At 36.2% G+C, this 26,958-nt stretch overlaps 1 protein-coding gene across 3 annotated transcripts; it reads left to right on the forward strand.

Annotated features, from left to right (window-relative positions):
- The first annotated feature begins 454 nt into the window (after positions 1–454).
- Positions 455–21,334, forward strand: IL15 (interleukin 15). Of its 3 annotated transcripts, none has more exons than XM_039338934.1 (6): positions 455–1,826; positions 11,651–11,792; positions 12,241–12,322; positions 12,848–12,886; positions 13,760–13,903; positions 19,256–21,334. In XM_039338934.1, exons 2-6 carry the CDS (start codon positions 11,707–11,709, stop codon positions 19,343–19,345), a joined length of 441 nt encoding a protein of 146 aa, XP_039194868.1. In that variant the 5' UTR covers positions 455–1,826; positions 11,651–11,706; the 3' UTR covers positions 19,346–21,334. The 3 variants fall into 3 exon arrangements, with proteins under 3 accessions (XP_039194868.1, XP_039194866.1, XP_039194867.1); XM_039338932.1 differs by lacking the exon at positions 19,256–21,334 and adding an exon at positions 16,339–19,023 and having other exon boundaries at positions 1,295–1,826; XM_039338933.1 differs by lacking the exons at positions 455–1,826; positions 19,256–21,334 and adding exons at positions 1,895–2,078; positions 16,339–19,023.
- The last annotated feature ends 5,624 nt before the right edge of the window (positions 21,335–26,958 follow it).

Below are 26,958 nucleotides of genomic sequence, written 5' to 3' on the forward strand. Positions count from 1 at the left end.
ACTTCTGCACAACATGCAGTTGTGATTTGCAGGTGTGCATATCAGCCCGCATGCAGCCTTCTGCACCTATGCATACCCATGAATCCCTTCGTAGTATAGCTTTGTGGTGCTAGCTACGGACAGTTGTGGGTAACTTTAAATCAGCCTTTAGCCATGCTTTCCTTCTTTTATTGACCTGTATTTTATTTTTCTTTGCTAGGTAATATTATATGTAATATATGTTGTAAAGAAAAAACAACAAAAGCACAACTGAAGTTTGAAAGCATCTCAACCACAGAGAACCACAATCAAATTTACTGATTTGTTTGCAAATTTATTTGCACATTTTCTAATTTGTTCTATAAGGCAAATAAAGAATACATTCACTCTCATTTTAAATGGAGCATTACTGTATATTAACTGTGTCAAAATACGTTAAGATTTAAATTTAATTTAAATAATACACTACAACGATTGTTTAGACGCCGGAGAAACTTCTAATATAATTTAGCAGATTCCTGGATTTCACTTACAACCGTTGCAGCATTCCCATGGTCAGATTTATTGCATTTGCAAGAGACACCAGGGATACTCTTTTGAAACTTGGCTACTTCAGTGTGCTAGATATGGCTTAAGCCTTAAAGGACAGTTAATCCCCACTTAATTGCTTGCCTGAACTTTTTCTCTGAGCAGCATGATTGAACTGAGCATCCTTGCTATCACATGAGTGACAGAGAATGAACAAGCTGGGTGGCAGTAACTCCCTCCGCGTGCCTCTTTCTCCAGAGCCATCTTTATTAATGGTGACAGTTTGAAGATGTATGGACTTCAGTTCCCTAGGAATTCCTGAAATTGAGGTCCATTTATCGAATTGCTACAGTTGAGCAACACTGCTCTAGTGCAAAAAAAAGGGGGGGGGTTTATATTGCCTCAAACAAGTGATGTCCAAGCATAATTTGGGTACCAGAGCATTACCTATGCTTTGCCCAGTACTTCCTGACAAAAAAAGGATAGGATGAGAAATTGATTGGATGGTATTTTACGGGATTTAAAATGACTAAGCCCATGACACAAATTGCACAATAGGAAATCCAGTCCAGAATGCAATTAGCTCATTGTATCACCAGGGAACAGAATTTAGCAGGCCCAGGATAAAAAAAGTAGGTAAAGCCACTTTACAGCTAAATTTGATGCAATTAAAATTTAAAAAGGATTAAAATGTGTGGTTTATAATTTACCCTTTGTGGGATCGACTGACCCTGCAATTTTTGCCGCAGCTTCCCTCCCATCCCCCGTTAGCTGTCATTGAGGGTGAGTTTGGCTGTGGGACTCGGGATTTCGACTAAGCCCACGTCTCGCTGCATTGCCGGTCGGAAGAGACGGCCAAGGCGCTCCTTGTCCTTCTTTCGCTTCCGATCTGAGCAGCCTTAGCTTGTCTGCGATAGCTCGGCCTTGCGGGCCGGGAAAATATTTCCCCAAAAGGGGGGAGGGGAAGGAAGGCATTACGAAAGTTTTGGGCACTTTGTGTTATATACCCGCAGCAACATTTGGAAACTTTGGGCGGAATTGGTGCGATTTATTATGCGTGGAGGGAAAGCCGTCACGCAGTATCGTGGGGCTGCACGTGGCATCTCCCGATTCTCCGTGCTTCGGCCCCTACAACAAAGCCTTTCCCCACCCTGCGCCAGAGGATTCTCTTGCGTGCAAGCCGGCGGCCCAAATGGGGCTGGGTCCGGTCGTCTCCTCCCTGCCTTTCCTTCCTTTTTTACGCACTGCCTTGGACGGGCGCGTATGCTGTGGATTCGCCCGCTAGACGCCGAGATTGCTGCGTGCTTGCTGCTTGGCAGGTATCCCCTTCTTTTTTCCTCTTCCTTGCCCCCTTGGTGCAGCCGGCTAACCCCGGCGAGAGGCGAGGGGGGCGGACGGCACGTGCTTCAGTCTACCTCGACAGCAATTGTGGTGCTGGCTTTCTTATTCTTGGTTACCCTTACTGGGCGGGAAGAGGAAGCAGGAAGAGGAATAGTTTCACTGCACATAGAAAGAAGCAAGTTCCCATGGGATATTGTCGCCTCCGCTAAGTGTAGAAGTTAGTTACTATGGTTGGTGTTCCCAAAGTAGCCTTTGGTTGAATCTGACTGTTAAAAATCAAGCCGCCGTGCTATCCTGCTGATTTGTTCTCCTTTGCCCTTTTTCATTCTCGCTTCTCCTCCTCTTCCCCCCTCTTTTCTGCTCAAGGCTTCCCAACATTCCTGAATTATAATAAATACCCTACGCTCAATTCTCATGAGGGCGGCTGCATTCGGAGATTCCCTCTTCTGAAGTCATCCCCCTCTCTCCCACTATTTTTGCTGATTTTGGCATTCCTTCGATGTTTCCAATGTTTGTCTGGTCGGTGACTTTCAAAAGTAGGTTGTGCTTTTTAAAAGCGCTTGCAACGTTGCAGCTAGCAGGTTGGAATTGGGTTGCTGACCAGATATCACTGCTCGGTCTTCCTAATTTAAGCAGAGCTGGCTTTTAATGTTTTAAGTAAAATTCACAGATATTTAATAATACTGAATGGTTCACTTTGAGTAAATATGTGGTGCCTCAGTGACAGCTATTGTATAATAAGAACAAGCAGATAATGAATTCAAAATTCAGGTTTAAAAGTATTTTTCGTAGCCATAAAATGTGATTAGGTAAGTAACAGTTATAAAATATATTTTAAAATCTAGGGATGAATTCCATATATATGGAATGTTGCTATGCCTATTATTTTTGATCTCTTATAAGGAATGTTTGAAGCAATAATTATGCAATTGATTGAAACAACTCAAGAAAAGATTAAGATTAATACATGAATTTTGAGGGTCTTGAAGATTCAGCAGTCAGTGGAGCCATTGCAGAAAAGGCCCTGCTGGTACTTGCCAAGTTCTGTGCTCTTAGCTCAGCATTTCTCAACTTTGGCAACTTAAGCTGTGTAGATTTCAACTCCCAGAATTTCTCAGTTTGTATTGTTGAAGTCACGATTTTACTTCTCCCAATGTTTAGGTGGTTACTTTCTGCATGAGTAGAGGTTTCTTTGATGTTTAAGCTTGAATAGGGCACTCCTAAATGTAGTTAAGCTTCCCCAATTAGTAAATAGTATAGAAGACAATGCATACTTGGGTTTTTCATATCAAATGAGGTTGTTGGACAAATAGGCCCAAAAACAGCCAGGGAAGTCATTCAAGTCTGGGAAACAGGCCTCTCCTCAATCAACAGAAGTGCTGATTTACCCCCAGCTTATCAAATACTTAGGAGGTGAGGGCTTAGCAGCACAAGTAAAAAACAGCCAATGACTTAAAACTCCTCTATCAACTCCTCTACATCTAAAAAGCTACACACAACAGTTACCATATACTGTGTAAATACACAACAGCCCAAAACACAAAGAGAGGTTCCCTGTGGATTGGGTCCAGCATGAATCAAAAAGCTCCGAAGAAAAAACTTCTGGTTCTGGTCCTGGTGATCGGCCCAGATTGGATCCTGCATTATCCTGGGACACATATAAATAAAATGGACACAGTTATGTGGTTAATATAATACGTAAATATGTGCATATTCTATTTATCCTAAAAGGAAAATGACCCTGAATTTAAAACTCTTCCCCAAAGCAAAAGCAAGAAGAAAAAAAATAGAGACAAGCATATATTCCCAACTCTAGCTGAAGCCTATCCTTGAGATTACCTACCAGATAAAATGTTTGCATATGTCACACATGGGTACATATATGTATTGTATGTGTGCACATCTACTTGTTAAAGACTGGGCTTTAAAAAAGGGCAGGCCAAGGCAAAATATTAATAGTAATTATAATAGGACACAATTTTAAAACTACAGGTAATCTTCAATATGACTGTTTGAAGTTACAATGCCACTGAGAAAAGTGACTTATGACCATATTTCACACTTATGACTTTTGCAGCATTCCATGGGCATGTAATTTACATTCAGATGCTTGACAACTGACTCGCATTTATAATGGTTGCAGTGTCCTGGGATCATGTGATCACCTTTTGCAACCTTCTGACAAGCAAAGTCAATGAGAAAACCAGATTCACTTAACAACCATGTTACTAATTTAACAACTGCAGTGATTCACTTAATAAATGTGGCAAGAAAAGTTGTAAAATGGGGCAAAACTCACTTAACAAGTTTCTCACTTAGCAATATAAATTTTGGGCTCAATTGTGATTGTAAGTTGAGGACTACCTTTAGTTGATTCTCTTTATATCAAGCAGTCTCTCACACATATGCACAAACCACTTGAACCAGACACACAGGAAGGAAAAACAGGATGGCAGGGCGAATAGAGAAAAAATAGCTACACTGAAATGATAAGAAAAAATGGAAACAGAAAACAACAGGGCAGAGATGATTCAGGAGAAGCAATAACTGGATAAGGAAAAAAAGAAAAGCTGTTGAGGCATAAAATTTAACTAGGCCTGCATTCTGAACCCATCCCTCTCAAATTGGCTAAGCTTCAAAATTATTTATGCTTGAGATTCTTCAGCCCTTCCAAACTGTTGTCCGCTTCTTACTTTTCAATAGATTTTTCAGTTGATTTGGAAGAAAAAAATATCCTACTATGAAGACAGTTTATGTGCTCAGAATAGATTGGAATTATTGATATGTGGAAGTATAGGATTGTGCAAAAGTGTATGAAAGCATTAAGAAAATCTTCATAGTTTTGATGTTGGTACTGTACTTGTTTAATATTATACATTTTTTTATTTTTGTGAAGACATAATCATAATAATAACTTTTCACCCTTCCCAGTTAATAGGTCAGTTAAATTTTTAATAAATGTATTTTAATCTAATGGAATCAACAAGGAATTCAATTGTTGAAGTGAAGCATAAATATTTTTCAGTTAGCTGACTCTTCAAAAAATTTCACAAACTCAGGAAAATTTGACATAGATAAACTAAGTTTCATGCTGCTTTCTTTCCAGATTGTACAGTATTTCCTCTGTTTAAATGTGTGGTAGTCCAATAGGAGACTGGAGAAATTTAAAATGTACAGTACATTAAACTTTTAGAGTTCCATTATAATATGGACAGAAAGATAGAAAAAGCCAAAGTTCTGCATTGGAAAACTGCCCGTTTTTGTGTAGATATCTTGTTAATAATTCAGTGTTACCTTTTATTGCTGGGCCAAAAAGAATGAAAGTCCACAATGGGATCTCTTGAATTGTTTAACTTGTTTTCTTCTTTCTTCATTCCTTTTACCTGAGGCAAATAATACAGTTTTGCTTCAGAGAAAGAAGGAAATTCTGTGCTCTCAAAAATATATATAAAGGATATACAATTCCATGCCTCAGTGCTGACATAGTATTGAGATTATAAAATCAAATCAAATTATCAGTTTGCAAAGACAGTTTTTAAAATATTTTTTTAAAAAGCAGGATACATAACTTGCCAATCTGTTTGTGAACTAGTTTGACATGATAAAAGCCATACTTTCTCAACTGTAATATATTTAGGAAAAATAGCACAATGTGAGATGCAAAGGAAATAACAATTAGGTTACAAAGTGCTGTAGCTATTTAGGTTTCAGATTTTTATGAATTAAGTGGATCATCAAATCTTTCAACTGCCCATTGTCTGATTTTGTGAAATTAATTCTCAACTATTTTATTTATTTATTTATTTATTTATTTATTTATTTATTTATTTATTTATTTTTTCTTGGAAGTAATTAAAGATAGTCCTACATTATGTGTAAAAGATGTTTGGAAATCAGATTTAGGCAAGTGATGGGATGATGAAGTGTGGTGATCTTCTTGTAAGGTATTTTCATTTTGTTCCATGTAGGAATTATATCTTACTATTTTATACTGGTAATATTTAATCTCTATGAGAAATCACAAATAACACTGCCTCCCAATCTTTTTTTTTTTAAATCCAGGTCCCAGTCTTCAGGAAAACATTTTTTTTCACGGACTGGCAGTGGTGGCAGGGGGAGGGAATAGTTTCACATCCTACTTAGATCCCATGCATGCGCAGATGAAGCTTCACTCACTTGCGTGTCCTGGTTCCTAACTGGCCATGGACCGATACCAGTCCGCAGACTAGGAGTTGGGGGACCCCTGACTTATAATACAGAAATATGAGGGGCTGGATAGATTATAATTTTTAAAAAAGAACATTATTCCTTCTTTGGTGGGAATGTTATAAAGTCTTAAAATGTTGATTTTTTAAAAAAATCACAGTATTAACCAAACAAAAAATTTAATTTAAGAATTTAGATTGGTTTTTTTAAAGGAGCTATATCTTCTTTCCTCATTTGTAGCTTTAAAGTAAAGATATTACATTTTAGAACACTTAGATCTTCAGATGTCTCCTTTTTTTACGCAATGGGTGTTTTAATATTTAAATATTTTAATTATCATATTTTGTATCTCTCTGCAGTTGATTTGTGTTTTATATTTGTTGGTTTTAAAGTTTTGTTGCCACTGCTCTGAACCTCTGTCAGGAATAGTTGGTATTCATATTTAAATAAAACTATTGAAAAATAAATATTATTTTACAAAATAAAGAGGCCCAACATTTCTTTTCAGCTAAATAATTTTATGTTTTTCAGAGGTTCTAATAAAATTAACAGAAGGATAATTTTTATTTACCAAAAGTAATACTGTTCTAGGGTTCATATCATTTGTTTTAAATCAGTTTATGCATATTCTAATACAGCAATCATCAAACCATGGGTTGAGACCATGGTGAGGAGATTGCAAGCAAATTTGAGAAGCATTCAAGTTTCTAGGTCCCAAAAAAGGTTGAAAGGTGGATGGACAAGGAGTATCGCATCTTCAGAGCTACAATTCATAGGTCAAGAAGGAGGAAATATGTCCAAATTATTCATGAGTGACATGCAGGTTCAGTTCCTGCTCAGCTGCCTATGAACTTCCAAGAAGTATGGCACAGAATAGATCATCTTCAACTCTAAAGACGCAAGCCACAATTGCTAGTAAAACATCAGAATACCAGATAATTAGACCAGGGCCTCTTGGTGAGAAGTTCATAATCTTTGGACTGATGTTGTCTGTGAAAGCCTATCTTGATGTATTTACCTTCTGAGTCCTAGAAAAAGTTGTGCCAGATTCACCCATTTGAGTAGTCCTGGTGTCATTTGGCTACTATTTTCCACTTAGTAGCCAAGGAAAGAAGTGACTCATCATATGCAAATATAAAAAGACAAAAAATAAATGTTCACTAGGTTACACATTGCTCGCTGCAACATTTTTCCTTCGAAGACAGGGCCATGAAATATAGAAACACTATATTATCTCTAATAATGACATCATGTTTACACACATACACATACACATACACTCCCTATGTTTGAGAATTCTGGGAGTTCAAACTGCCAAGGTTGAGAAACCCTGTTCTAAACCATAAAGGGTGGGCTTATTGAACTAAACCAGATTAGCATAAAAACCTGCAAAATTAATTTGGAATAACATTTACAGTCTTTTGGATCTTTTTAATTTTTCAGTAATAGTTAATGGAGGCAAATTTTAAATAATCTTTCTTGTATTTTTTTAAAATGCTTTTGTTATATAAAGATAACCAGACACAAGATTAAAAGAAAAAAGAAAAATTGATCCAAAACCAAAAAAAACCCCAATGTTAAAACAAATATGTACATTGAAAAAACTAAAAAAATAACAAACCAAGATGACCTCATTTTGAGTTAACTTATATTAAATAACTTTTAAAACATAGGCTGGAACATTTTATTCAAAAATAAATTAGTTCTCCTGGATTCACTTTAAGGGTTTCTGATTGGACATTATTATAGCCAGCATGACTGTGTGTAGAAACAATTGTATAGAATTAGGTAAAAATGGGAATGACCTTAGGGATTTGGTCAAAAACAGCTCTTCGTTATTAGTATATCCTAGATTTTGCACTGCAATAACTGTTGAGCTATTCAAGTTGCTGTCATTGGAAATATACCTGAATCTTTTGTAACATCAAATACAGTACAATGGCTTGTAATGACACATCTTATTACTTGCTGGTAATAAGCTGTCAGGATAGATGATGATTTAAATATATCTATTTCCTCCTGACAAGTGACAGGCTCTCAAATATTTCTGCTGATTTTCACAAATTTCTTGGTGTATGTTAACCACAAAAAATGTGTTGTAAATTGAATTTCTGCTTTATTTTATGTGCTAAAAGCAGGCCACTAGTATTTTTTAAAATGTTTATCAGACAGAGGCAACAGTTGCTATGTTTATTAGCAGTATGAAAACATAAAACAATGGAAAGAAATTACAGAAGTTGTTTTTAGCAATCAAAAATGATTTCATGAAACGGCACCAGATGTCCCTTATGGCTTCTTTTGTCTCAAATATATTGCTTATGAATCTTAATATAACACATGAGGAGTAATTTAAACAATACTTCACTGTAAAATACTTTACTTGACGTACATGTAAAGCTGTTGCCTCTTGTGAAGAAATACCATTAGGATTAAATTAATTCTAACTGGAAAGAGAAAGTGAGGATCTGTGCAAATTGCAGGTTTTAGTTTCTCTCTGTGTTTTGAGCTTGCATTTTAAAATACTTTATTATCTTTAAGCAATTTAAAAGTTGGCAGGGTTAATGCTAGACATTTTGTGGAAATGTTATAAGAAGAAAGGCTCACTCTCTTTGATAGATATTATTCCTACTTAAGTGTGCTTAGACTTGCAACTTGGATATAAGGTCCTTTGAACTTAATCTGACATTATTGCCAGCGGATATACAGAGATCACTGATCCCAAACTGCCATTTTGCTCCCACATATAAGGCCATATCAACAGTGGCAGTTGGGACTGGAATTTCCATCTCTAAATGATGCAATCATAAAATGTAACTGCTGCACCATTTAGCAATAGCAATCCCTGCCATCCAGGTTGTCATTGTTAAAAAATCTCATGGTCTTTAGGTGGGCGCCGCCTGGGTGGGCATGCTGGGTGGTCATGAGTGGGCGTGGTCACTTGTGCCTGTGGGGACACAGGTGGGGCTGGAGGGTTCAGGGGCCTAACGTGGAAGGGGTGGGTCCAGGGTGGGTACCTGGGCCTGATCCACCAAAGGATCCTTGCTGACCCTTTCAGGCCACTGGGGGGCTCCTGGATGGCAGCATGAGTTACTTGGGGTCTGGATGGCGGGCACCCAGCCTGACCCTTGAGTCCCAGGGCACTTATTAGAGGCCAAGGTTGGATGGTGGGGACCAAGTACACAGGGGCCACAACATGCTGCCACCCCCGCCCTGCCACCTGCCTTCCCTCGCCCAGATGACCCCACTCTGGGACTCAGCAGCCCATTGCAAACATCAGACCGTCTCTCCAAGCAGCAGGCGCAGTGGTGGCACCAGCAGCAGGCGAAGGCAAGAGGTGCAGCCATGTAAAAACAAGGTGGGATGGAGCAAATGCGTCCGACGGGCTGGATCACATGCTTCCTATCCCCCTGCACCTCTGCCTCCACCTGTTGCCGGTGCCATCGCTGCACCTGCTGCTTGGAGGTCTGGTCTGGTGATCACAGTGGGCTACTGAGCCTCACAGCATTGCTGCCGGACACTGAGCAGTGCCAGGCTGGGGAGGGCCAGGGCAGCAGGGGTTGGTCTGTTGCTGTCTTCAGGGTAGCCCCGCAGGCCAAATCTGGGCCCATCACAGGCCGGATCTGACCCACGGCCTTGTGTTTGACATGTCTAGTAGCTTCAGGAGAGATTCATCCAGGACTCAAGTAGGATACCCAACTTAATTCTTGTTGCTCAACGCAAAAGCATTCATACTCTGTAGGTCCTGATGCAGAGATCCTAATCACAGGCACACTATTTCTCACCACACATTGTCTCATATAGTCATAACTATTTTCCTCTGTTTTCATGAAGTTGAAACGATTGAAAAACCTGATGCCTTGAATCATCATAAATGCTGCATTCCTCATCTAGCCTTATTTCATTAATCTATGCCAGGTCCACTTGTGGAAGAATGTGGTCTTAATTGCAACATCAGAACAACAAAAAATATCTCATTCTCCCTGTTGGAAGATAATCATCATTAATAATTTTTCTGCTTGTTCAAGAGAATAGACTATTCTTATTTCTTCCCATATCTTGGAGCATTGGTACTGCCAACAAATCAAATGTTATTTCTTAAGATAGAGAGCCAACATTTGAACTGCGGCCTTTGGGGTTGATTAATCAAGTAAATAAGGCTTGCTATACGAAAGGAATTTAATGTTAATGAAAACAATGCAATTCCTCTCATCTGTTCTCTCAATTAAATGGGAACCCAATTAATCTCAATTAAAAATACTAATAAAGACCTAGTTGAAACTCATACAATGTTGTAGTTGAAATAAAGTTAAAAATGCAAAGAAGAATGCAAAATAAAATTGGAAAATCCCCATTTCTATTTTTAATTAGATAACAATGATTACTATTTATTTATTTAGTTGGTTGGTTTGTTGGTTGGTTGGTTGGTTAGTTAGTTAGCTAATGTATGCATTAATTAGCTAACTAATGTATGCATCCAGCAGCGTAAAAAAGATAGGATACTTACTAGCTAGCTAGCTAGTAATTATCCTACCTTTTTTACGCTGCTGGATGTATACATTTTAAGAAATGTTCCTTTCACAAAGTACATAATGCCAAACTAGATTCTCTTTCAAGTTTTTTTCTGACAAATGGATTCTAATGTTAATTCATTATCCTTTTTATATAATATGTTTTCATACTATCAGTAGAAGATTTTACTTTCCAGCATCTGTTTTGTGAAAAATATTTATTCCTTTCAGACTTTATGAATTTTTGCATATTATTAACACTGAATATTATCAAAAATTCATGCAAGTCACACTGATCATGAGTCTAAGTGAAGAAATAAATGTGGTGTTTTGTTTCAGTTATTTCCTAACAAAGTCATCATGATAATGAAATATATTATGGATAAAAATTACAGGTAGTTCTCAACTTACAACAGTTCATTTAGTGACCAAAGTTACAACGGCAGTGAGAAACGTGACTTACGACCATTTTTCACACTTAACGACCATTGCAACATTCCCATGGTCACATCAAAATTCAGATATTTGGCAACTGACTCATATTTATGATGGTGGTGATGTCCCAGGGGTCATATGATCCCCTTTTGCAATCTTCTGACAAGCAAAGTCAATGACGCTGGGTTCACTTAACAACCATGTTTCTAACTGAATAACTGCAGTGATTCATTTAACAATTGTAGCAATAAAATGGGGCAAAACTCACTTAGCAAATGTTTCATTTAGCAACAGAAATATTGGGCTCAGTCATGGGTCATAAGTCGAGGACTACCTGTATTATGGGTAGACAAATACGTATTCATCATTTAATTTTCAGCTGCACTTTAGTGACTTCCAGTTATATGGACTTCTGTTACCAGAAAATTTAAGCTGGCTGAGAATTCTGGAAATTGAAATCTCTCATCAGGAACTTCTTAATAAATAATAGACTATTGCCAGGAGTGAGTAATTAATTAAAATTACCATAATGATTACAGTGGTAAAAGTAATATTTGTTTTTTAAGATTTATATCATAATATTATATTTATATTATAAACATTATATAATATGTTTACATTTATAATTGTTTTCAAACACATGCAACGTATAGGATAAGGATTGTATTCCTCACTGCTATGGGGGCAAGAAGTATTCCAGAAAGAAATCATGATCTCTGATGCTGTACTGAAATCTGTTCTTCCATTTCCTGAAAATCTGAAAAACAAATTTCTGGTTTTTTATCTTATTCTGAGGTGAGTCAAGGAAAGTGCTGGCATTTTTTTCCTCTGTTGTGTATCCCTCACTTTGCACGCTGATATCTGTAATGTATAAATTGTTCTTCCCTAGAACCTCAGATGAATGATTATCCCATCCTGCCCCATATTCTCTTTCTTCTCCTACCCCCATTGTAAGCATCTTAGAAGTTAAATGGTGCACTATTGCTAACCCAACTTCACTCTTTAAAATGAAGTGATATTATGGGAAAATATGAGGAAAGTAAACAATCTCGGAAGAATGCATATTATATATAGCAAGTACTAAGGCTGGAATAATCCTTCTGTGAACTTAGGATACAATTTCACAATGCATTAGAGATCATAACATGTTTTTTTGGTTATTAATTTAAATGTTTATTTTTGTTATGATACCATTGATGTATTCTGATAGTTTTATTGTGTTAACTCTTCTCTTTCAAACAAGCTTATATCTACTATATATACAAGCCACCAGTCGTTTGGAAGCTGTGCTACAGGACCTGGAAAAGATTAAAGCCAACTCTGAGGTAACTTAAAATAGAAATGAATACAAATATCTGCATAACCAAAAGTCCAATATATTGGTACTATTTTAACTTATATCCTGTCAAGTTATGGAGATTGGCAGTCATCCAGATCATGGTTGTCCGAAAAATGCTTTTTCATTCCATGCTCCACCATTCAGTCAGAACTGAAGAAGCTTCTTGGATGAGAAGCAAAACGTCTTCAAGCAAAAACAAAGAAAGTCTAGTTGCCTTTTGAAAAAGCACCTTTGGATTATTTCCTGACAACATTTGAGTGTATCTGGCATGACCAATTTTAGTTTTTTCACCTTTCTATTTTACATTCTCAGAGGACATTTTAAACTTGTCCTACACATATTGTTTGGAAAAATTAGGTTTTACTGTTAATTTCAAGAGTTCCCAAATCATCCTTTTTAAATGCTTAATGTTCTTAAGATGCAGAGCAGTTTTTAAATGATTTTTAATCTCATACTTTGGGGAAAAACATATTCTTAAACTGCTGATTACATCACAATTTTCCTTTTTTAGATTGATGCCTATTTATATACTGCAGATTTAAATTATCCCGTGAGTATGTTTTATTTTTCAGAAATCTGAATAATTCTTAAAATATGTTACAGTTTAAAATCTGCAATTCACCAACCTTTTACTATAGCCATACAGAGTTCTAGGTATAATAGTGTTTATTTTATTTTATTTCACTGTTTATGGACTACAGCAGCTTTCTAGGAGATATTCTTTGAAAACGTTCTGAAACTTGGTTTACAATGTGAGAATCAGATTGTTAACTGGAATTGTCTTTCAAGAGCTTGCTGCTTACTTGTTGAAACCATTCTCTCTTGATTTGTTTATGTCCTAGTTTTTCTGTGTACATCTGCCAGCCTGTTTAGATTATTTTCATAAGCAGTTGTCAGAGAAATGTCTGATTGGAACTAAAAAATAAATAAAATTTCAGCAGCTGTATCAAAGCTTTAGAACTCCCACATAGGGGAACTTATAAGCTACCCAAATACTATGGTAGCATATTTATCAGATTGTAATTAATTAAAATTAATTAGATGGCAGAAAATCATGACATTTTATATTTTATTTAAATCATATATAATTGTAGAATAAAATGTTCACACTGAATTGATTTTAATAAATGTTTATAATTAAAGTCCATTCCATGTAATTGTACATTGTAACTTACAGAGGAATTCAAAGATAAGTGAAAAACAGAACTTTGATCTCTCCAGACTTTGTGCACCATTATAATCAATACATATATATACATATACGCACACAACACACACATTTCTACTAAGCATAATTTCTCCACTTCTATATGCAAGAAGGGAGACTAATAAAAAATGAATGCAAAATGTAATGTCTGAATGAGTCCAGAAACATTTATTTATACAAACCTATTGATTTTTCTTTTTCTCTTGTTTTTCCTAGAGTCATTGTAATCTATCAGTGATAAAATGCTTTCAGCTTGAGATGGAAGTAGTTTTGTATGAATCTAAATTTGAGGATCGAAATTTTTGTAATAGTGTACATCGTATAGTCAGAATTGTTAAACATTTTTTATCCTTTGAAACGGTAAGTCCAACCTGGGCTAAACTACACATTGCACTGAATTAGTGTACCAGGAATTTGTAAAACCTCCTATTCATTTATAAAATTACTCAAATCATTTGTCAGATATGTCAGTAAAAGGTACCCTCCCCCCCACAAACACACATATATGGGCTGCTTATAGGGCTCTTGTAATAAAATATACATAGCAGGTTGAATTGACCTTGAGTGGCAAAAGGATGGAATCACAGGGAGGCATTGCCTAATAAAACATTTTTTTTCAAAATTCACTGACCACATCACAGAGATGCCAGCCCAGTAGGAAGAAGAAATAACGTCACCCAGATGGGCTAACCAAACCATTCCAATGTCATGCTGTAATGTACACTTTTCCCTTTGTCTTGTCTCTGTAATATAGTAGGTCAACGTGTATATGCTCTGGCTCTGCTTTTTCGCAGGTTACTCAGCAAGCAGCTAATGCTTTTCTGGGAGCTCCATGTACACACATTTTCGTTGTTTACATAACTAATAACATTATGTTATAGACCAGAGGTTCTCAACCTTGGCAGTTTTAAGACTTGTGGACTTCAACTCCCAGAATTCCTCAGAAGGCATGTCTGAATGCCACACATCAAGAGATAAAGTTATGATCTTTCTGCCATTTCCAAGGGAGCTGAGAATGCCCTCTATAAGATTGGCCCTTTTCTTGCTAACAATAAAGTCCACAGAGATCCTTTACTTTAATTCATAAGAGCAGGCTGTTATTCCACCAAATGATGATTTTCCTTTGATGTCCTTAATATTATTACCTCTTTCTCAGGTTGGGGATGGATGAAAAAAAATAGAGTTAGGAAAGTTTTATTATAACAACCTGGTGCAGTGATGGTGAACCTTTTAGAGACCGAGTGCCCAAAAACTGGCTCTGCCCCTGCCCTGCCCCCCGTCCCCTACCCCGCCTGCCCACAGGACCACTCACTGCCTCCAGGGCCTGCCGCAGATCACCCAGGCAGCCCAGCAGCGCTATGGCAGTCACACCATCTGCCTATGCCCTGCAGCATCAACTGCATGATGGGGTGTGAGGGCAGAGTCTTGTCTATGCTGCCTGGCTGCCATGTCCTTGGCTGCGCTGCTCTGTGTGGGTCATGCTCGAAGGCGACTCCTTCAGGGGGCCTGCTGGAAAGGAGGGGGTTGCGGGGGGAGGCAAAGCTGTGGCAACGGCACGTGTGCCCACAGAGAGGGCTCCGAGTGCTGCCTCTGGCACCCATGCCATAGGTTCGCCACCACTGACCTAGTGTAACAAACCGGAGAAAATTGTCTTGGTTCAAAAACTGAAAAATATAACTTCTTCAAGAATTTGCATATCCTAGTCTGATACACATATTCCAAACTTTGGGTGCATTACATGGAATGAGTCCAGTTTGGATGAACATATTCTGCTTCAAACAAAGTACATTAAATACTACAGTATTATCTATATTTAATAGCCTAAGCCAGAGGGTTCTAGTCAGTTAATTCTGAGGTTTCTGCAAAGATGGAAGGTGTGCCATTTTTCTTCTCATTCTTGATCCCCAGCTTCAGCCCTTGTTTTTAAAAAGCAAACCATTTTTCTCTTCAGCATCTGGAGGAGGTTTGAGATAATCCTCCTGCCTTTTGCTATGAGCTGAAGATCATACTTGATAAAAGATGTTGATTAAAACTGTCTGCCTTCTGTCTGGAAGCTGATAGTTAGAGCACTGAAAGAGTGGCTTCACATGCAACACAGCAAATTGTCCATGGAGAAAGACAACAAATATTTTTTTCAAAGAACAGCGTGGAGGTAGCACAGTTTTCCCTTTGTAAAGTTGAGATATTTGATAGATTGAACAGCATTGAACTGAATTGTGAGTTAAATATCCTGTCCACACAATCCTCTCCTAACATTCCTGTACTACTCAACATATTAACTAAAGGGTCTTCAAACCATATTTAGTTCATGGACAATGTTCAACTTTATTTTAAGAGGATCTCGGGAATTAATTAAATTGATAATAGGAGTAAATTGCAAAAGAATGTTTAAAGGGATTTAAGAACCTGTAAGAAACTGGGCAACATAAACATTTAGCTTTAAATTCTTTGTAGCTTGCAAGTTGCTACAGGATGAAAATAGCAACTAAAAAAATAAATATATAAGCTAGTAGCTGTAAAATGGACTGTTTGTTTATTGCAGTAGTATGAAATAGCAAAACGTAGTCACTGAGCTTTGCTAACATGGAATTTCATTCTTTTGGTGTTCCTTTGGAGCCATCTACTCACATAGTTTTCAATCTCATACCGCAGATTTAAGAAAGTAATTTTTTTCACTCTAACTGCAATAGAAATCTTAGGAACTTTTGTCATATATATATGTGTGTGTGTGTGTGTGTGTGTCTTTCTTTCAGCATTTTGTTTATTGTATTTTTCCTGATCTTTCATTTTTGAAGAATACAGATACATACACCTGCCAACGATGTGAAACATATAAAGAAAAAAAATATTCAGAATTTATAGAAAACTTCAAGTTTGTCATACAGCGGATCAACAGAGAAGAGAAGAAAAAATGAAAATTGCGTACTGAGATACTTCATTGAAGCTGGAAGAAATAATGTATTTTCTTCTTGGAAAGATAATTTCTCAGTGGTCAACCTAATCCCATCTCTCTCTTTTTTTCCTCTTCCCTTCTGGGAGTTTGAAGTAGAGGTAGTCCTCATTTAGTGACCATTTGCAGTTACAATTATGATGAATAACTTTTCAACCAATCCTTGCATTTGTACAGCAAAGGAAATTTAAGTAAAATCATAGGCACAGTTGAGTTTCCACTTAGCAACTACTTTGCTTAATGACAGTTGTGGGTCCCAATTGGGATAGTTAAACAAATACTACCTGTAACTAAAGTAGCTGAATCACACCTATGCACCAATTATAAAAGAGAGGAGATCACATTTATATACTGAAAAAGAGAAAGAGAATCCAAACAGGAGGAAATTGGGGAACGTCAGGACTGAGTTGGCTTTGGACAGTGACTGAAAATATGAAAAAGATGGTTGCAGATTCAGAAACACACAAGTGAAAGATGAATAGATCTGCTTCTTCCATGAAATCCAGAAGTGCTGAATAGCATAGCAGCCAAAGAGAGCTGAGTAAACCTGGTAATTCACAAAGATGTAGGCAATTCAAACTTCTTGTACAAGAAAGGGACGAAAAGTGGAAAAGGAGTTTACAGAAATTATGAGACGATAAACATAGTGGTAAGATGTAGAAATAAGTAGGTATCATCATTTAATTTTAAATCCTTTCCTTGGTTTTTTTTTTAGTAACCCTTCAGTACAAATCTGTCACATGGGTAAAAGGATCTGGATAGAAATGTAGAGATGAATTGCTTTGTCATCACATATCATTTGATGTTACACTATAGGATATTGCATGCACATACAGTATGTCAGTATTAAGAGATACAAATGCCAAATCTAATAGGAATTTTTCTTAATTATTTTTCTCAAAGATTTCTATATATAAAAGCTAAAGATCTCTCTATATAAAAGCGTAAAACAATCTTATCCTTAATTCTGGATAGAGTTACTGCATAATTTGGGGGTGCTTCTAGACTTGCAACGTCTGTTTGAAGAGCAGGTGGCAGTCATGATAGGAGGGTCTTTATGCAGTTGCCCCCTTTCCTGGATCATAAGGCCCTGCATTTAATCACTCATGCCTTGGTTATCTCCCAGTTGGATAACTGCAATATTCTCTACTGAATACTTGAAAAGTATTCAGACACTAAAACTGGTACAGAATGCAGTGGTGCAGAGAGTTTTGGAGGTACAGATGGTACATGTGACGCTATGTGAGCTGCACTGGCTGCCAGTTTGCTTCCATGTCTAATTCAGGTTGTGGTTATCACCTTTAAAGCCCTTTATAGCATGGGTCCAGGGCATATGAAGACCATCTCACCCAATGGGACTACCCCACTCCACTAATTCCAGTGGGAAAGGGTTATTTTGGATCCGGTTAGCCAAAGAATTTAAACTGCTGGGGTCCAGGAGAAGAGCTCTGTAAAAACAAGTGTCTGGAGATGTAAAACAATGACAAGCTTGAAATTCTGGAGAGTAAGAGAGCAATTATAGACAGAATTAGAAAGAGAAGTAGATAATATGGGTCTATTGGCTTTGGCATTGAGCGAGGAGAAAAATGACATTTACAGTATTCCCAGGGAATTCTGATGAAAATATTTTTTAAAAAGTTGCTATAGTTTTAGAAAATGTTTTGGATTGGGATGAGAAGGTAGAAATTGATAAGATTTATAGAATAAATACAAGATTTGTTAGAATAAGAATTGTTCTGAGGGATGTTTGGGGGCCCTTTGTCAAAAAGAAGACAAGGAATCAAACTTTGCAGCAGCATTTTAATACAAGATCAAAGATAATACAGCTATAATTGTTCTCAAAGACATTCCTATAAGAATCTTCGGTAAAAGAAATGAGTATTCTTTTTTAGCCTGAGAGATTAAAGCAAAAAAAGATTCCATTTCAATGGGACAAATTGGTAGTGTGATTTTTACTTTTAACAAATGTATTAAAAATGTGGTCATTTATAGCCTTTATCTGGGTCTTTATCACATAGTGATAGACTGATTTACACAATTTTGCATGAATAAAATGTAATTCGCTGTTTAAAAATTAGTTATATCAATTTATTGAAGCTTATTTGGATTTTCTTTGGGTGGTTTTTCTTTTTCTTTTTTCTTTCTTTTTCTACATGTTTTCTAGAAGTAATTTTTTTTCTTATAATAGTGGTTTGTGTAATTTAGCAATAAAAAATGAAAATTACCAATAAAACAGCCTAAGGTGTGTGAGTGTCTTCCTGTTGCTTTGGATTATGGAAAACCTAATATAAAAATTGCCTTTTCTATGACCCTGTAATCCCTTAATTTGGGATACAGAAGAATTATATGAAAACCTACATATGTGATATTGTATTTACCAAACAACATTGATAAAAAAAAATAAGCCAACCTATCCCTGGATCAAACCCCTACAGTCAGTGGAAAAATTGTAGCTTAACATTTTTCATCATACTTCCCAAAAAATTTGGGAAAATATTAATTCTTCAGTGGGTATATGAAGGCAAGAAAATGAAATTAAAAATCCTATTGCAAAAATAATATACTGTAATATACAAATGCTACTATTTGTCTTTTGCATGACTTCAATATCTTAACTTTGCTTTATTTCAAAATGTTAACTGTACCATCTAATACAAATACATTTATAGAGCTGCACAAAAGTGTTCAACTAACTTTATTCGATCCAAAATAGTATTTCAAAATTTCATCTTCAATTTTTCACTTATGAATTATTTTTACAGACTGGAAAGAAAATTGTAGCTGCAGTTAAGAGGAAGAAAATAACTCCCATTAGTTTCCAAAATACAACTCTTCTCTTCTGGGACTGCTAACAGGAATGAACTTGAGGACTTGGGCACACGGATGTTGCTTGAGCAAGAAACCAAAGAGGGGACCTTTAGTGGCTGGGTCAGGCATGAATGAAATTAGGCGTGGAGGGAGAGTCTGATGAAGGAAAGAACATGTTTGGTGGTGAGAGACCACTGGGGAATGTACTGTAGATTAAGAGGAGAGAATGAAATATTGAAGAGTTTACTATGTTAGGATTGGGAGGGTATTGGGAAAGAAGGAGTCAAGTTTGCTGGATGAAGAAATTAGCTTCTTGAACTTGCTTGGACTTCTGCCTCGATTGCTTCTGTTTTCTATCATGTTTGATACTTACCTGGAAACTTAATGTCCAATATTTGTGAGACCTGTTAGTCTCCTGTCTCCATTATTAATATATGTGTATTCTCATTGGAGCATCCACCACTGCTGCTTATTTTTATCGTAAGAGTATGTATGTAGAGGAGGGAAGAGTTATTTGGTGAAGATTGTACAAAATTGTACTCTGGGGTAGACTAGAATGAAGATTTGGCCATGGAATTGGAAGTTTGTAAATACTTACATTCAGGGAGAGAATTGGCTGAATGGGAAAACTTGGGGACGAGGAGAATGTAGCTTATTCCAGGACTCAGAAAGTCAGACCATTCCTTCCTCAGTCAGTTGACCATAAAGCTAAAGTAGGTAGCCTAGTAATTTTTAATGATCTCTCTCCTTTTGCTAGATCAGTTACTTATAACATACACTTCCTAGATTCACCTCCTCCCAATTTATTAATTTTAATACAATATATTATTTCAATTAACTGGGCACAAACATTTGTGGAAATTTGTAAGGAAAAGTGACTTGCAGGTTGTTCAGGTGGTCTTAAATTCCTTGAAATAACTATTGCCAGGAAAATATTTATTAGCACAATTAAACATTTTTATTATATTACATGGATAAATATTGACAAATGGATGAAAATTCCTCTGAAGTTATTGGTAAGAATAAGCATGTTTAAAATAATTACAATGTAGTGATTTATATGTTAAGAGCTACTACAGTATATACTAATTCATTCAAGCTGTTTTAAACTGATGAATTGTAGACATTTCTTTTGAATGGACAAATTTTCAAGTTTTCATTGCACAAATGTAAGTTTTCTTTTGACAATGGAGAGTTTCTATTTTGACACAAGTTTTAAGTAAAATGAGAATAACTTTGATTATAAATTATTGTGGCTACAACTAAAAAGCAGTTATCTGATTCCGTTGAAAACTTGACAAGTCCTTAATTCTAATTTTAGCTGTGTTTAGTATTTACTTATTTTCCCTTGCTCTAAAGGCAGCAAGATACATTTGCAAAACTTTGAGATCATGATTTTAAATTAGAACATGGTTACAAAAAGCTGAAAATTTGGGATAATCCGAATTTCAAGAGGGTAAGCTTGTTTTTATTAACCTGAGGGAAAAAAGGTCACTTTCTCATTGAAGTTTCTTTTAAAGCAGCGGTTCTCAACCTATGGGTCGCGACCCCATTTGGGGTCGATCGACCATTTCTCGGGGGTCGCCAACCAAGGCGATCCGCCATTTTCCCCCTCAGGGGGCGCCGCCGCACATGCGCGCTGTGCATGGGGGCGCAGCGGCACATGCGCGCCACACATGGGGGTGGCGCCGCGCATGCATGCCGCGCATGTGGGCACATGCGCACGTGCGCTGCGCATGGGGCGACGTCGCACATGTGCGCCGCGCATGGGGGTGGCGTCGCACGTGCGCATTGCGCATGTGCACGGCACCGTGCATGCGCAGCACGTTTGTGTGATGGGGTCGCCGTCACATAAACGTTGAGAACCACTGTTTTAAAGTTTTGAGAAATGACTAAAACAAAAACAAAAAAACCCTCCCGGATCAGTGAAAATTCCCAGTGTCAATATATACAATATATAAAGGAGTATATACTGTGTGTGTATGTGTGTTTGTTTTGTTGTTTTAAAAAATAAAAATAAATTTAAAAAAAAACATTTTTTGATCTCTCTTTGGAACTGTTGTGTTGGCAGTCTCTGAACTTCCTAAATTATTGAGTGTATAGAATTAGATCTTAATGGAATTTAAAGTTACAGCTGAGCTATATAAACATTTGAAAATGAAAAAGCGTTAGTTAAACATTGATAATTTACACAAAATTTTGGAACATCCTATTTTATTAAATTGGTGGTATAGTTATCTAAAGAATGTGACATGTATCTTGCATTAAAATATATGTTTATTGGAAATGCCAGCGGATATTTTTTAAAAGTTAGCTGTTAGATTTTTTTTTAATTGAATAAATTATAGTAGAGATTATTTGGATTTCCTCTTTGGTTACTCAATGTTACTTAATATTTCTTTTTTATTAATATTCTCTCTGATTAATAAAAAGAATAATGTTCTCAAAAACAAAAGTATTAGAAATATAAATTTAATAAATTAGGTATTGAAAATTTAAAATCTGTTATTTGTGACAAAAGTTGAATATATGGGCTTTGTAACAAAAAGATAATTTATGGTTGGAAAGAAACTACGATCCGAGACATAAAAAGTAAAAGAAAAAGTCTGTATAGAGGAGCAACAATTTCAAAACAAAATCAAACCAAAAAAACCTCCCTACCATCTGAGATTAACTTGAACGTAATTATGTCCCCAGACATCCTTAGGTGGCCAATTATATCAAAAGTAGATCATCCATCACTTCATAGTCTAATCCACTGAAACAGCTCTAATCAATCAGTATCACCAATGAGCATTTGGAGTTACCCATCCATCATCTGTCCAACCACCTTGACAGAGAAAGGCAAATTAGAAAACTTTTATATCTTTTAAATTGGGAGGGGTGTCCTTTTTTTTACAAGTTGAAAAAACAAAACAGTATTACCTAGAGACAATAATAAAACATAAGACTTCTATCAATAGATCAATCCCAGCAATTACAGCCAAAAGGGAGCTGATCTCATGGGCAGACAATAACTCCAAGCATCTTGTCCACATCCTTAAGCAAGGAGCAAATAAGTGATTCAATAACATCGGGCAAGCAAGTATACTGCCCATCTATTATCATAATTAATAGTATTATCAATATGCTAACTATTATGAGAGATTTTGTCTATAGAAAAAGTTTGAAAAGCTATTGCAGTTTGCTGGATTAGCTGTGTTTCATGGGGATAGTTCCTTTGGGCATTATAGTAGGAAAAAACCCTATCTTTTTCTCTACTTTCAAAACCACTACATACATAACGGTATATTTTAATGGACTCTAGGCATTGCCCATAATAAGCTGAGTGATTTAAATTACACAGTCTAACCTAGTTAATAAATACGTTTCAAAAATGTAATTAGTGCATATCAAAAGCTTTTTCTACATCTAAAGAAGTGGCCACAGCTGAATACATTCTCTCAGATATAATGTATATCTACTAATAGTGAATCTGTATGGATGAGGATGAATTAGAAAAGGAAATATATTCAGTAATATCTGTGATAATATTGCAATCAAAATTTTAGCATTTACATTTAACAAGGATATAAAACTAGTACAATATGTAAAACCCAGTTTCAATCAATATTACTATAATGTAGACTCATGATAAAAATATGCATTTCATATAAATCTCATTATACAGTAGCCAACAATTTTTCTAGTGGAAATTTATATGGACCAGGGTTCTTTCCTGCTTTCATAAATTTAATAGCATGTATACTTTGTGGTAACAGTATCATGATCTCAGGAAATAAATTTTAGAAATACTTGTTTTATTTAAAAAATATATAAACTTGTTCATTTAGTACTCATGCTCAAAGTCAAACATAAATGCATGTGCACGTGTATGTATAAAAACATACACAGTATATTCTTCAATTCAGTCATGTCCAATTCTTGGAGATTACATAGAAAAGTCCTTGCCATCTTCTTGGCAAGATTTTTTTCAGTGGTTTGCCATTGTCTCCTTCCTAGGATTGAGAGAAAGTAACTGGCCTGAGGTCTCCCAGTGGCTTTGTGTCCAATGCAAGACTCCCCCTCCCTGTTTCTATACTGTATCTGCATGGGTGGGTATGTTTTGAATCTTGCCGTTTGAATATTTAACTGTGAAGGAGGTAGCATTATATTAATGTGACTGTTACACTCTAGTAGCCAGTCAACTTGTTTTTTTTTCTATATATATTCTCTTTTCCAGGATATTATGCTGAGATCTTTTTTTTTAATACAAGAAGTACTATATATGCAGTAAGCCAACCCCAAACTAATTAATGTGTCACATATTCAACAAATTCACTGATGAATTTGTTATCTGAAAGAACATTTCATTACTTTCTTAAAAAGGAAATTTAAATATTTAGTTATTCTATATACAGTTGAGCTGTGAATAGATAAGAATAATTTGTATATTACTCTAATTGGTTTATTAACTTGACCATAAGTCATTCAGTGCTTAAATGGATAAAACTGAGACCAAAGATTGCAAATTGAAGCTTACATTCATTTAGGCAGAGACTGGTAAAAGAATTCTTTGCCTGCGGACAGGAACAGAGTAAATCAGTCTATGGAAATAGCTAAAGGGAAAAAACGCCCAAGCCATTAGCTGGAAGTCAAAAGTTCAGAACTGCAGGAGTTTGCTGAATCCAATCCAGAGGTCAAAAACTACTGATCAGTCTACAGGACTGGGAGCCTGGAGGCTGTAGGAATTTAAAATCAGCAGAACAGGGCAGGAAGCTGGAAGAACCTTGAAGCATGCCCTTAAATAGCAAACTGGCCTTGATTGATTAGTGATGCTCAAGGGGTTACACAGATTAAGATGGCTAGGCTCTTCTTTAACTGCCATCTTAACTGCCATCTTGGCACTTGGATAAGCTTTGGATCTTTTCCCTTTTCTTAGAGTCAGCAGCTATTTGTGTTGAACTTACCTCATTAGATCCAACACCTTCAGGATTGACTTCTCAACTGCAGGCTGGGAATCCATCAGTTTCTGCTCTGTAGAGTCACAATCCAAGAAGCCCACAACACATTCAGAGTCAACACAATCCTCGTAAATACCACTGATAATATTGTTGGAGTATGGTCAGATATAACAGTGAAACTTATTTATTTTTGTTTATTGAATTTGGTCAACAGACTTTTCAATTAAAACTAAGGACAGACAAGTTTAAAAGCATCACGCAAAGACCCAAAGGCCCTGAACAGTTCACAAATAAAGAACATTCACAATTTTATATGACAATTAATAAAACAGATGACATGAGCTAGTGTAACTATGTCCTATTTGTAAAAACAGCAACAAGATATTAAGCTTTGTGTACAGCTATTGCCTTGTCAACACGAGATAAGAGTATGCAGCAATGCATATTTTCATCTTACTTGGAAATTTGATTTAAAGTAGTGCTTGTTCCTACTGTTGTAATAAAAACAATACATTTTTTCAATACATGTTCTACAGTTTCAACTAGGACATAATCTCAATTCCAGAAGTGTTTTCTTGAAATGACTTTCTGATGTAACTGTGGAGAGGCAATTAAATCAAGCAGCAGAATGGATATTTTAAATATTTTGACATAGTTATCATGTGAAGCGTTAGAGTAAATGTTATTTATCTGATTTCTTAAGGACTAGGCTGTTTAGGAAATCCAGATGAGAACAAGTCTAGGTATTAAATAGTCAGCACACTGTTTATTCTCTTCCATTACTGTATATAATTAGAAAACTGTAACTATATGAAGCTCTGCTGGGAATGTTTGTCAGGGCAATCATATTTGTGCAGATGTCCATGCATAAAATTCCACTACCCATTTAGGCTGTGATTCTAGTAAATTGAGTAAATACAGTACACCTGCTGCATATCTTGTCAGTTTAGAAATTTTGACTGGTGGGTTCTAGGAAGAGGTCCTTCTCCGCTGTTGCCTCCATCTGTTGGAACATCTTGCCCTAGAGGTGAGGCCCCACTTACCTGATTTCCTGGAAGAGTGTTAAATTAGCATAGGGGTCTGAGAGTATGGTACCACGCAGGGAATAGCTGGTGGATTGAAGACACTCCCACTGCTTTTTTAATCTCTTAGTCTTCTGTATTTTTTAATTTTGATTTTTAGTTTTAACTTGTAAGTTTTAACTTTTTCTTAACTTTGTTTTTAATTCATCTAATTCAACATTTTTTGAATTATTGAATTATTTTTGAAATATTTTTATTCAACATATTTTTATTATGTTGTTTTAAACCACACAGTGTCAGTTAGGTGAGTTGAATGAGGTTGAATCCAAGAATTCAAGATCCCAATTGCCAGCCATTGGATGACCTTAGAGGCAAAGCAAATGGGAGGACCCAGAAACACATTCCTATGCAAATTTGAATGGTCTATAAGTAGTTTTATTATTATGTATTGCTTATACAGTATTTATTATTTTAAATTAATGGTTTTATTTTGTTTAAATTCCTAAACTGCTGTGGGCTTTTTTTCTTTGCTGAGAATCCAAATGTAATAATAAAGAAATAAATATATTAGTACCCTTTATTATATTTCCTAGTCTACAGGAAATTATTTAAGAATGGACACTCAGTAAAATGGTGATGTGATTTGGCTCTGACAGCCAATTTCACATTGCAGTTGTATGCTTGTGTTTTCAGAAGTAAGTTCTGTTTAATTTTAAGGGAACATATGGGTAGTCCTCAACTTATGACCACAATTGAGCGCCAAATTTCTGTTGCTAAGTGAGACAGTTAAGTTAATTTTGCCCCATTTTACAACCTTTCTTACCACAGTTGTTAAATGAATCACAGCAGTTGTTAAATTAGTAACACGGTTGTTAAATGAATTCCCCAATGACTTTACTTGTCAGAAGGTTGCAGAAGGTGATCACATAACCCCAGAACAATGCAACTGTCATGAATCAGTTGCCAAGCATCCGAATTTTGATTATATGACCATGCAATGCTGCAACGGCTGTAAGTGTGAAAAATGGTCATAAGTTACTTTTTTTAGTTGCACTGTAACTTTGAACGGTCACTAAAGACTACCTGTACTAAAATAGATAGATAGGTAGGTAGGTAGGTAAGTAGGTATATAGTTGAAGAGAAAGAGAGAGAGAGAGAGAGAGAGAGAGAGAGAGAGAGAGAGAGAATTGCAAGAACAATTTTAAAGAAACAGAATGGTTTCATGAAAAGCCGTATTTAAATTCCAAACAGCCAGGACATCTGTTTGATAGTATATTTGATGAGGTTTCCCATATTTTGAAGGTCACACCTGGATCAGTAGCTTGTAGTTGTAAATGGGCAGCAATGAGAAATGTCTTTCTGTAATATTCTTCTGAAGTGCAGGATGGGGCTCAGGTGTCTTGTGAATGGTCTCCAATCAATTTTTAACTATAGAGGTGGTGAATTAAGCAAATCTGACTTCTGTGGTAATCTCATTGTTACCCATTAAGCTAGTGGCCTGGTCATAAAGGATAGGAATGAAGGGCAGCTTTGGATTCATAATAGCTTTAACGTTAGCTAAACCAGAGGCCAAATTATGGTGTGCAACATGAAATATCTGCAAGAAAATAACTAAGCTCTGAGAGCACCAGGGACTTACAGTTCAACCCTGACAGACAAATATTCTCTTCCATTGGTATATTCCAGAAAGCC

Source organism: Crotalus tigris, unplaced genomic scaffold (assembly GCF_016545835.1).
Source record: "Crotalus tigris isolate CLP2741 ecotype Arizona unplaced genomic scaffold, ASM1654583v1 scf7180000017725.2566008, whole genome shotgun sequence".
NCBI lineage: Eukaryota > Metazoa > Chordata > Lepidosauria > Squamata > Viperidae > Crotalus > Crotalus tigris.

Coding starts and splice junctions, on each gene's coding strand:
- IL15 (XM_039338932.1), top strand. CDS start 11,707: ATGATCTCTGATGCTGTACTGAAATCTGTTCTTCCATTTCCTGAAAAT. Junction 12,323..12,847: donor AGATTAAAGCCAACTCTGAG/GTAACTTAAAAT, acceptor TTCCTTTTTTAG/ATTGATGCCTATTTATATAC. Junction 12,887..13,759: donor CTGCAGATTTAAATTATCCC/GTGAGTATGTTT, acceptor TGTTTTTCCTAG/AGTCATTGTAATCTATCAGT.